At 36.6% G+C, this 11,110-nt stretch overlaps 2 protein-coding genes across 3 annotated transcripts; both read right to left on the bottom strand.

Moving 5' to 3' along the window:
• Positions 1–139: 139 nt before the first annotated feature.
• Positions 140–2,287, bottom strand: SLO1 (SLOW GROWTH 1). The gene is made up of 2 exons (XM_086636897.1): positions 1,937–2,287; positions 140–1,712 (listed from the first exon to the last, which is right to left on the bottom strand). Exons 1-2 carry the CDS (start codon positions 1,985–1,987, stop codon positions 156–158), a joined length of 1,608 nt encoding a protein of 535 aa, XP_086493023.1. The 5' UTR covers positions 1,988–2,287; the 3' UTR covers positions 140–155.
• Positions 2,288–4,672: 2,385 nt separating this feature from the next.
• LOC147541588 (polyadenylate-binding protein RBP47B'-like) lies at positions 4,673–9,644 on the bottom strand. 2 transcript variants are annotated; one of them, XM_086636899.1, is made up of 6 exons: positions 9,193–9,644; positions 8,426–8,912; positions 7,511–7,593; positions 6,763–6,930; positions 5,959–6,056; positions 4,673–5,121 (listed from the first exon to the last, which is right to left on the bottom strand). In XM_086636899.1, the coding sequence occupies exons 1-6, from the start codon at positions 9,451–9,453 to the stop codon at positions 5,052–5,054; spliced, it is 1,167 nt and encodes a 388-aa protein (XP_086493025.1). In that variant the 5' UTR covers positions 9,454–9,644; the 3' UTR covers positions 4,673–5,051. The 2 variants fall into 2 exon arrangements, with proteins under 2 accessions (XP_086493025.1, XP_086493024.1); XM_086636898.1 differs by having other exon boundaries at positions 5,959–6,052; positions 6,759–6,930; positions 9,193–9,583.
• Positions 9,645–11,110: the final 1,466 nt, after the last annotated feature.

The following is an 11,110-nucleotide window of genomic DNA, read 5'->3' as shown; positions in this document are numbered from 1 at the left end:
CGGTGATCATTTCTAGTTTACTAAAGAGAACACAATCTTATACTATTGTCACGAAAGCTTTTGGATGCCAAACACATCTATAGGCTGTAGGTGCATGCTCAAGCTTAGTAAGCAATCAGAACCCTTTGGGTGGGTTTGCCAGACCTACTACAAAATCAAAACTTTGTGACAGTTAGGTTTAGGCTTGAAGGTAAAACCATAAGCGCTGAGACGATAAATGAAGACAGAGAAAAGTAATCAACAAGTTCTAATTGTCTTGACAGATTTATTAAACACTCATAAATCTCTTCTGATTGAGAGTGTGATTTGTCTCTAACAATGAATTCAGAAACAATACCATTTACTTCAATAGAACTACAACCTGGAGTTTTCTCAATTCCTCTCTCCTTCATCATCATCCTTACCTCTCTAGCTTTCTCCCACATATTTGCTTCTCCATACATATTTGCTAGCAAAACGTAAATCCCGCTATCAGAAGGATCTAGCTCGAGAAGTTTAGAAGCCACTCGTTCACCAATCTCAACATTTCCATGAGTTTTGCAAGAGAAGAATAATGCTCCCCATGCCACAGCATCGGGTTCCATCGGCATGTTCTTTATTAGCTCTTCGGCTTCATCAAAGAATCCTGCCCTACCAAGAAGATCAATCATACACGAGTAATGTTTTAGCTTGGGTGTGATATTGAATTTCGACTTCATTTGGTCGAAAAAATTTCTTCCTTCATCAACTAAACCTGCATGACAACAAGCTGATAAAACCCCAATATACGTGATTTCATCAGGCACCAATCCAATATCTATCATCTCCAAATAGAAAGAAATGGCATCACTGGCAAGCCCGTGAAGTGCCAACCCGCCTATCAGAGCTGTCCAAGTCATAGTATTCCTTTCGGGGATCTCTCGGAATACTTGAAGAGCTTTCCTTATATCCCCACATTTTGCATACATATCTACCAGAGCTGTTCCTAAAGCTACATTTAGAGAAATTTTACATTTCTCAATATAGTGATGTACCCATCTGCCGATTTCGAGTGCCCCGAGTTGTGAACAAGCCGATAATAAACAGACCATGGTAACCTCGTCGGGCTTTACATTCGAAGCTTGCATTTCGTGAAACAGAGTGAGAGCTGCCTTCCCTTGCTTACATTGAACATAACCTGCAATTAGTGCATTCCAAGGAACTACATCTTTTTCAGGCATTTCATCAAAAATCTTCCGAGCCAAATCCACTAGGCCGAACTTAGCATATCCGGATAGCATAGTAGTCCATGAAACAATACTCTTCTTGCTCATTTTATTAAACAAAGTTTCCGCTGATTCAAGACTACCAAATTTTACATACATATCGATCAATGCGTTACTAAGTGGAACTGTAAATTTTAATCCATTTTCTTCAATATATCTATGAAATTCTCTACCTAAATTCAAATCTTCCATCTGAGAACAACAAGAAACCATCAAAATCATTGTCACTTCATCAACTCTAGTTTTCTTCATTGTCATTTCTTGATAAAGCTTTAATGCTTCTCTAGGTTTTCCATTCCTAACATACCCATTTATAATAGAGTTCCAAGAGACTAAATCTCTCATCGAACTTTCATCGAAAACCTTGCGTGCAAAACCCAACTCCCCACAAGAAACTAACATATGAATCGTCGCATTATGAACATAAATATCCGAATCAAACCCTAAATGCAACACATGAGCAAGAATCTGGTATCCAATAAAAATCACAGATAAGTGAGCACAAGTTTTGAGCAACAATGGGTAAGTATAATTATCTGGTCTTGACCCACAATTCATTAACATTTTCTTATACAGAAAGATTGCTCCTTTAGGGTTTTCACTTTCAGAATACCCTCTAATGCTTACATTCCATGAAAATAAGTTTGTATTTTGTGTCTTATTTAGAATTAAGTTACAATAATCAAGGTTACCTGATTCTGAAATTGCACAAAAGGCAATGAGACGACTTGAAGCGAACCCATCTTGGATTAAACCAGTTAAGATCATTTGAGCTTGAATTTGTTTGAGTTGATTTAGGGATTTGCATTTTGTCTCCAATAAAGAGAGAAGAGGATGAGAGAGGACAAAAGAGTGGGTTGTGTTCCAATTAGGTTTTTCTTTGTTGGGTAATCGAGTATGAAGATAAGATATTAGAGGGTTTAAGAAGGGGTTTGGAATCAAACGAAGAGATTTCAAATTGAACAGAATAGGTTTAATCATTTAGGTTTTTGAATTTTGAGATGAATATGAAAGTGTAACGGAATTTTGAAACAAAAGACAGCAAAAATGTAGGAGTATTTTTTTTTCTTATAATGGGGTGATTCGATGGGTAAGCTAAAAAAAACCAAAAAGTTATTGCAAAACAGAAGCGTAAGTTTTGATGCAATACAGTTATATTTTGGCTCGAGGTGTATGTTCCGATACGCATCTTATACGTTTTTTTTAAACATTGTTAACATAAAAGATTTAAGTTAACGCTTTAAATTTGTTGAGTCGTGAAGCATTATCGTTTGTAAACTAGTGCTAAACCTAACATCCTTAAAACCCCCAATATTTGATAGGGATCAGTTCAATTGTTTGCAGACTTTATAAGCAATGGGTAAATACTTTTTATTGGGCGTCTAAAGTTAGATAACTTTTGTCAAACAATAGATACGAAATATCTGAACTGGGATGGTTGCTGCTTTAGAATGTTTACAAGAAATATAAATTTTAATATAAAGTGGAGAACAAGAAGATGTAAACAGACACAAATTATAAATGAATGATATAAGACAATGTCAATTTAACTTCTTCATGTGTTCTCTTTTTCTTTGGCTCTTTTTCTTCATTTCTCTTCTATGTATCCCGCAAATGGAAAGCGAAACAATATTAACGACGAAATCGCTACTCTTCTTTGAGCTCTTATTTGTTTTCTCTTTTCTTATGGATGCTAATAATCAGTCATATAATTAAAGAGCGAAAAACGAGACCAATGTTGCACCAACAATAGACCCAATGACCGGCATGGTTATAGTTGAGCCACTAGTAGGTGCGGGTGCTTGTGCAGGTGCATCAGCAGCCAATACTGCATCCATGGAGGCTGCAATAGCAATGAGAACAACGCAAGATATCTTCTTCATGTCCATGATGATGATGATATTTATTCAGCAAAAAATCTCAAAAAATAGAGAGTTATTGCCGAAGATGGAAGTTGAAGAAGTGAAAGTTTATTATTTGTTCTATATTTGCTTCTTTTTGCTGGCCTGAGATAAACTTTATGTTGGTCAAGTATTTATACCCAACACTTTGCTTATTTTGGGAGAGAAATAGGTAGAGATTATGTTAAGCTCTTAATGGTCAACCTCTTTTTTCTGATTTGATACATCACAAAAATAGAATTGGTCTCTCAAATTGTGGTTACCCAATAAAATTGCTAAATCCAAATGACAAGGTCAACTTGGTGTTTTTTTTTTGGGTTGGTTGGCCACAAATTTGTGATCATAGAAAATTTTAAATTGTCTATTTTTCTGGTGTTCCCATTTAGCCCACATAATACTACCTTTGTTTTTTTAAAGGGAAATGATAAAGTTACAAAAGATTTTGACAAAAAAAGGTTCCCAGCTGATGTGGCGGGTGCTTTTTCAAACTTTGACCAAATCTAGGCCGTTGAAAGATGAAAATCACAACCGCCACATCAGCTGGGAACTTTTTTTTGTCAAAATCTTTTGTGATTCTAGCATCTCTCTTTTTTAAAATATAATACTATCTTTGTTGATTAGGCATTATAGTTCATATTTTTTTACTTTTTTTACCCTTCAAATCCACCAATATCTTGGATACATGATTCTAATGCATGATGCGTCTACATATCATGTTGTATTTAGAGTCACCAATTTCTTGGATAAATGGATTTGAAAAAAAAATCCATCAAATTGAATTGAAATTTAGTGGTTGTCAAATGAGAGATAAATTTGTCGGACTTTCAACCTCTTTCATATTGTCGGGTTTTAGACCTCTTTCATTATGGTTTAAATTAGACGGTCGTCATCAGTCATCACATCTTCATGATGTATCAATGCCTTGTAACGACCAATGTAGACCGTACTCGATTTCTCGAGGAAAAAAACTTCTGAGAGATTAAGGACTGAACATAGCTGTGAATGACAAGAGTGTACAAGTTCTTGTACCTATATATTATAGGTCTTACCAACTATCAACACCACAACAAATCACCATGGATATCACTCTCACCCAGCCCATATTCACACCTCTAGTCTGCCTAATTAGTTCTTCACCCTTATCCAAATCTTTCCTTGAAATCGAGTCAATCATGGAGGGATCGAGTCAATCATGGAGGGATCACAGAGTCTTCAAGTTGTTATGAAAATGAGAAATAAAACGAAGTCATGGAATCCTTACATGTCATCATAGCATAGAAGTAGAAGATTCAACTAATTGAGGAAGAGGCTTTTAGAAACTGAATCCCTACTTGAAGTACTACAAACCGAATTGACATTGCCCCACGCAAAGCGAGAAAGTATCAAGCAACTAGACAATCGAGCAAAGCTATTGCAAGCTATACAGAGTTCCAAGTGTTACAAAAATTTCTCACGAAGGATTCAGATCTAAAGTTTATAAAAACAATGATAGACCTAGTTGAAACAGATTTTCAAGCTAAATTCTTGTACGAGGAACTAAAATTTCTCCAAGTGCATTCAAAAACTCCAAAAGATTAGCAATTACGCATTCGCAGAAACACAAATACGGGAATGTCAATTACATATTGAAGTACTAATTTCGGTTTTAGTAAATCTAGTACATTGAAGAATCAGTTTTGATGTGTCATTGGTTTACCATATAGCACTGGAAAAGTCTTCAACCTCAAAGCAAACAAGTATAGATTCTGCAATTTTCTGGGTACAATTTTGAAGATGCCGCATCCAAGTTCACTTTAACTGAGAGACTGAAGTTGGGGTTTCGTCAAGGTCAGAAGAGAATTGAGTCTCTAAAATACCTCAGTGGCTCAATTCTGATACAGCATAGGTAGGTATAAAAGCAAAGAAGTCACGCCTTCAACCACAATGTTCGACCCACCATTGTGCGTCCATGGACTGCGAGATAAGCTGCATTTAACCTAACAACCGAAGTAAAAAAATGAGACCAGCAATGAATAGAAACTGATAAACTAACAGATATAGCTAAGCAGTCTGACTCGGCCGAGCAACTTGGGACTTGGCTCGGGCTAGGGTGTAGCCCAGTCGATCCAAGCCGAGTCTCGGAGTCTAGGGTTGGGCCGAGTAACTCGGCTGCCTCAGGCGAGTCCCCAGCCGGGTGAAACTTCTTTCTCTCTTATTTTCTTCTTTTTCTTCTTTCGATGCTATTTTCTGTGTATTCCATCGACTTTATCTCTCTGGTTTTCCATCCTGAATTCTTCTTTCTGTTTTTCTCCTTTTTAGTCTTTTCAATCTATTTTTCCTCTTTCTTTCTTTCTTTTTGTTATTTGTTTCTTTCTTATTTATTTCCTTTCCTTCTCCACCTTTTTTGCTTCTTTCATTATTTTCTTTCCTTCTACACTCCTGTTTCCCTTATTTTCTTTTCTTCTTTTGTTTTTTATGACCTTTTATTTATTTTTTACTTCTTAATTATATTATTTTCTTTTATTCTTTCCGTCCTCCCTTATTTCCCAAATATATACTTTGAGAATTATGTCACAAATATATATAAGAGAATAACGTGTATATAACAAAATAAAGATTGGCTTAGCTCGGTTTGAAGCATATGCATGAAAATTACATAAGAACTAATGTGCCATTATACGGTTAAAATTTGAACTCTATCTGCTTATAACCCTGACTCAGCTCAACTAGGCCTTGACTTGGGCTCGGTCCTTGGCCGATCCAGAGCAGAATCCATATTAAGACAAGGTTTCTGTATATATTTGAAAGATAGTAAAAATGTAAGAGAAACTAACTTATCAACATCAGGTATTGAGAGTGGATCATATGGTTCCTCCCTTTGTTCAATAGCTGTTATAACACCTGCCATAGCCATATCGTCAACACCTTCTACCTGAAAAAGGCAACCAACCCATATTTGAAAGATCAATCTCAGAGACCGGTATAATGTTTAAGCCTCTCCTTCCCATGCAGGGAGTTAGTTAACCTTTTAGAAAAGTCCTAGTATAGCAAATTTGATTGTCTTACATGGAGTTAGTTAACCTTTTAGATCGGAAGAAATACTCGAGAAAGCTATAAGATTAGATGCAGTTCGATAATGGTTTTACTAGTTAGACAGGTAATAGGCACAATCGCTGGAATCAACTAGAGTAGTGTCATTGTGAAACAAGTTGAGATGTTGATTACGATTCATAATATGTTATATCATATAATAAAGTTTCCCCTAGTCGGCTGACTTTTTCACTAAAGTAAGAAGAGATTCAATATGTGGAATCTATATGGAAGACTCTATGAGTAGTTAATTGAAAAGAAAGTGAAGTACCTCATTAACTAAAATAGTATCCTGTAACAATCCAGTACAGGATTGTTTTTCCAAATTCATGAACTAAAACTGATTATTTCTGTTATGCATCTCGTCTTAAGAGTGACAATAGCTTTTCTCTTTTCACATCAAGATCGTAATCATCTAGCGGAAATACGATATCCACCCATATCAGCCAAATAATAAATAAATGCTGGTCTATTATATTGAGTATAAAATAGAAAATAATAAAAAGTAATACATAAACACATGAAAAGAATGACGATCAATAACTTGCCTTCGGAGGATACTGTGAGTATCCAGTGGATGCACCATAAGCATGTAATGAAGGATCTTGAGCAGCCCCGTAAGCATACGCATCATAGCCTCCTTGTCCATAACCATAATAAGCAGCGCCAGCCCATTGACTGGGATCTGCTTGTTGACCCCAAGCACCAGTCTGATCCTGAAATATGCTCAATAAATGGGGAACCTCTGATTTACGGTTTTTGAAATCAAGTACATAAACAACTAAATTCAGATAATTCTTCATGCAATTAACTAAAAACTCAAAAGAATAACAATAAATCATTTAATTTTTTTGGAACTTCAAATGAATATATATTAAAACCAACACATATATACAAAGCCATATATTCAAATGAACAAAAATTTTCTCTAGAAGCTGAAAATTATCATTAAATAGTTGAACTCGAATGTTGAACTAATATGGCTCACCAGTCTACATAATAATATAATCTGACATAGCATATATACATATCTTGCTACCTTGAGACATCCGAATCTGTGAAATTTTTAAATCAAACATATTGGTTTTGTATGAATAAGATAAAGTGTGGATTTCCAAGGGAATTCGAAGAAGAAGTAATTCAAGAGGATGCAGGGAACAAAACAGGCGCCATTACATTATCCTGTATCGCTAGTGTTTTCCAATGCATGATTTTGATATAAGTACAAAGTAACCAGAATTTCGGCAATAAAGTAGATGCAAAAGAAGGTAAATAACAGCTACTATTTGTACTTACAGTTGTTGTGTTATTGGCGTCATTTTCTGCAACTGGAAATGCATGCACTCCAGATGCGCTGTAAACTGGCGGTGGATATACGGCTGCAAATAAATAAAGGAACAGGTGATATGCAAGATTCCCAAGATTCAAGAATTACAAATTAACCTTTAGCTTTTAAGACATGCATGATCTGAGTTCAAAGATTTCGACTTTGCTCATTCAAAAAATTATATTTTTTGTTAAGAAACTTAACTTTAGCTCTGAAATCAAGATACTGTAGGCCCTTAACTAATGACTAAGGTGGCGAAATTTGAAGCCAAGATTTATTTCGAGTCATATATATTTCCACTCTTTCATGGTTTTATTTTCTGAAGCAGTAAACTTGGGGATGACCTCTTCCTACTACCCAGTAAAATTATTGGATTTTACTCTCGAGTCTCAACATAATGAAACAGAGACTCAAATGATCGCCTAGTCGCCTACTGAACCACAAACTCTCTTTATCAATCTTTCATTTTCTCAACAATGTTGAAGTCTAATCAGCAAGGAAAATATTAAAACTAAATAAAAAGCGATTAGCTATCTTTTATTGAGGACCATCGATCAAAGAAATAATCCTGTTGAAAAACCTATACATAAACCAAGTTGAAGCAATTCTTCCAAAAAATGGGAGTTATACCACACCAAGGAACATCCATCAAATGCTCTACTTTAATAGTCAACCTTCAAGACAAATTACAACGCTAAAACTTAGTTTATTAAGTCTTGACAAGAAAACAACTGGGAATGGCTGAAGATCTCAACTATACAGTCTTAAAGCTGCTGTATTGTTTATCGATGTAAACAAACATATCTAGTTGAAAAAAAATATAAACTTTGTATCAGACTTTGATGAAAAATTAATGACCTCTTATTAGGTGAAGGATAAACTACCTTTAGGAACTGCTGTATATGGCTGCTGAAAACCAGTTGTTTTCTTCGGAGTTGCCGCACTTATACGCATTGGCCTCGTTGAACAATAAACCCCATTCATTTCAGCCATAGCACGGTTTCTTTCCATTTCATCTGCAAACTTAACAAACCCATAACCCTTTGGACGCCCAGTATTTGGATCAGTCACAACCTTGGCACCTCTAACAGATGGATATTGAACTCGAAATGTCTCTTGCAACAAATAATCCGTAACATCTGGGGCTAAATCCCCTACAAAGATTGAATGATCAGATCCAGCATCAAGACGCTTTTCTCCAATTCCAAAAGATGCCCAATTCAACCTAAATGTCTGTTCAACTCCGGGCATTTGTGTTCCATTGTATGATTGGAGAACTCGCTCTGCTGCAGCATGTGAAACAAACTCGACAAATCCATATCCTTCGGGTTGGCCAGTAATCTTGTTACGTATAATTTTGATCGATATTACCTACAAATGAAACATAATTGTCCTCATTTTAGTACAAACATAGAATATTCACTTCAATTTAAACATGTGTAGTATTACTAACATTAGGTTTTCACAATTTTTAGCTTATCACGAGCAAGGATTCCAAAAGTAATGACTCTTCAAGTTTCAGAAGAAAAAATAAGAAACCCTAGTTTAGAACAACTTAAGATTTCACAATCTAAAGTGTAAAACGTAGAAGCGAAAGGTAAACCCTAAAAGAGAACAAAACCTAGAGAGAGAGAGGAAGAGAGTGACTGACCTCCCCAGTGTGAGCGAAGCAACTGTGAAGGTAACTTTCGTCGACCCAGTACTGTAAGTCGCCAATCCATAGAGTTCTGACTTCTTCAATAGAAGTAGGTTGGTGGTAAGGCTGAGAAGGAGGAGGAGGAGCTGCTTGTGCACCCCATGTTGCTGTTGGTGGTTGATGATGCTGGTGCTGCTGATGATGATGATGATGGAGTTGGGGCTGAACATTCATCGTCCATTGCTGCTGCTGTTGTTGTTGTGCCGCCATGTCCATTTCTTCCTCTTCCTTTTTATTCCTGTACTCTTTCTTTCTAGTTTTTGCCCCCCATCACGTTCCTATGTAAACAATGTCGCCCAATGAGATGTGATAAGCACTATAACTGTCGAGTTACGACTCGTGTAGTACTGACAAATTAAATGACTACTTTATTCATATTCAAATTCAATTTTTGTGGATTTACACTTTAGGATGGAACCTAGGACCTCCACGTGGCAGAATATATGCACTTACCAACTGGGCTACCAATTGTAGGTACACGTGCGTTTTGTTGATGTCCGTTTTTTTTTTCAGTAGTAACAGAAGCCTGAGGATATCACATAGTATTGGTGTCTCCCGGTTCTCCGGGACTGACTGAGAACAAAAAATGTGTGGCTTCACTCAAACAGAGATTAGTGAGTTAACCAATGAATCCGACAGTTGAACTTAGAATTCAAAAAAAAAGATCTAAAAGGTAAAGAATGACGTATTATTTTATCGGATTTTAAGTCATTAACATTAGTCAACAATGGAATCTGACATTGCACACTTGTTCCATCACAAGTGAGAGTCTGAAGAAGGTCTTATGATGAAGATGGCAATATGAGCGGGTTAATAGTCGATAGATCGATTAATAAAGATTATTAGTTCAGTTACTTTGGGTGGTTGTGGTGTTTAGTTAGAAACCAACTATAATCTGTAGTTCATTGGTTAGAATTTGGTACCAACTGTATATCTGTCTTACAATGGGGTACACACCTTGAGCATCAGACTGGATAGAAAACTTAGAAGATACATGTGTTATGGGTCAGGATGATCGAGGCCACATGGAAAACTTGGGGTAGGCAGAAACCTCGATTAAGGTGGTCGTGGGCATCGCCCCATGTATCGGCTAAAGTGGGCACAACATGGGGCACTAGCCGACCCATGTCTCGACCGTGATGGGCGAGGGGTGTAGGAAGCACCAGAGAGCCCAACCCTAGCAAGCCATCTTAGGGAGTCCCACCGTCATGCGGCTCCACCCAACCTAGAGTCCGGAGCAGTGGGACTCCCGATCATTTAGGATCATGGCTATTGAAAGCCAAGGCTTTTCCCAAAACTTGAAAGAACAAGCTATTGGGTGTGAGAGAGAAAAGAGAAAGAAAGTCAAAGGTTTTTTGATCCACATCTTCTTCTTCATAAAGGGGTAAGTGATTTATTGAAAGTGGTTTCTCAAACATTGCTCTAGAAAGACCATCTTAGGGAGAGTAAAAGAAAATTGTCTTGTTAATGGAATTCAACATTCTTAACTTGTAACTTGCGGGTGGAAATCGAAGTATATCTATCATCTACTTAATTCATTATTAAAATGTGCACGAGATTCTAGATTAGTCTAATGCCAGTGATAAAGTTTGTGAAATTCCGCTCAGTTTACAAGACCAAACCATAACTCAACAATCACATATGATGTATGATATAATGAACATCATATTAAACAAAAATATATCATGTATCTACATGATACAATACATATATGACAAATATCCAATACTAATACTTAAATATTTAAAGTTCATTCAGGCTCGACCGGCTTTTGAATGGGTCGAGTTCGTCCCACGCGGGTAAGGCTTGCTCAATGGGCTGGGTCGGCCCAGGCTTTGAAGAAACATGCCATCCACTGGCCAGGTTGGTCCGC

Source organism: Eschscholzia californica, unplaced genomic scaffold (genome assembly GCF_041429995.1).
Source record: "Eschscholzia californica isolate CP2 unplaced genomic scaffold, dmEscCali1.0.p SCAF_4, whole genome shotgun sequence".
In the NCBI taxonomy this organism is placed as follows: Eukaryota; Viridiplantae; Streptophyta; class Magnoliopsida; order Ranunculales; family Papaveraceae; genus Eschscholzia; species Eschscholzia californica.
Note: the sequence above shows the minus strand (reverse complement) of the source record. Positions and strands in the feature narration are given on the sequence as shown.

What these genes read in the sequence shown, in the direction of transcription:
- SLO1 (XM_086636897.1), bottom strand. Translation starts at nt 1,987, where the DNA reads ATGGGTTCGCTTCAAGTCGTCTCATTGCCTTTTGTGCAATTTCAGAAT. An exon ending in TTGTGCAATTTCAGAATCAG is followed by an intron (nt 1,713 to 1,936) that starts GTAACCTTGATT and finishes ATTGGATACCAG; the next exon opens with ATTCTTGCTCATGTGTTGCA.
- LOC147541588 (XM_086636899.1), bottom strand. Translation starts at nt 9,453, where the DNA reads ATGGACATGGCGGCACAACAACAACAGCAGCAGCAATGGACGATGAAT. An exon ending in ACTCACAGTATCCTCCGAAG is followed by an intron (nt 6,057 to 6,762) that starts GCAAGTTATTGA and finishes TGCCTTTTTCAG; the next exon opens with GTAGAAGGTGTTGACGATAT. An exon ending in TCAATACCTGATGTTGATAA is followed by an intron (nt 5,122 to 5,958) that starts GTTAGTTTCTCT and finishes TTCGGTTGTTAG; the next exon opens with GTTAAATGCAGCTTATCTCG.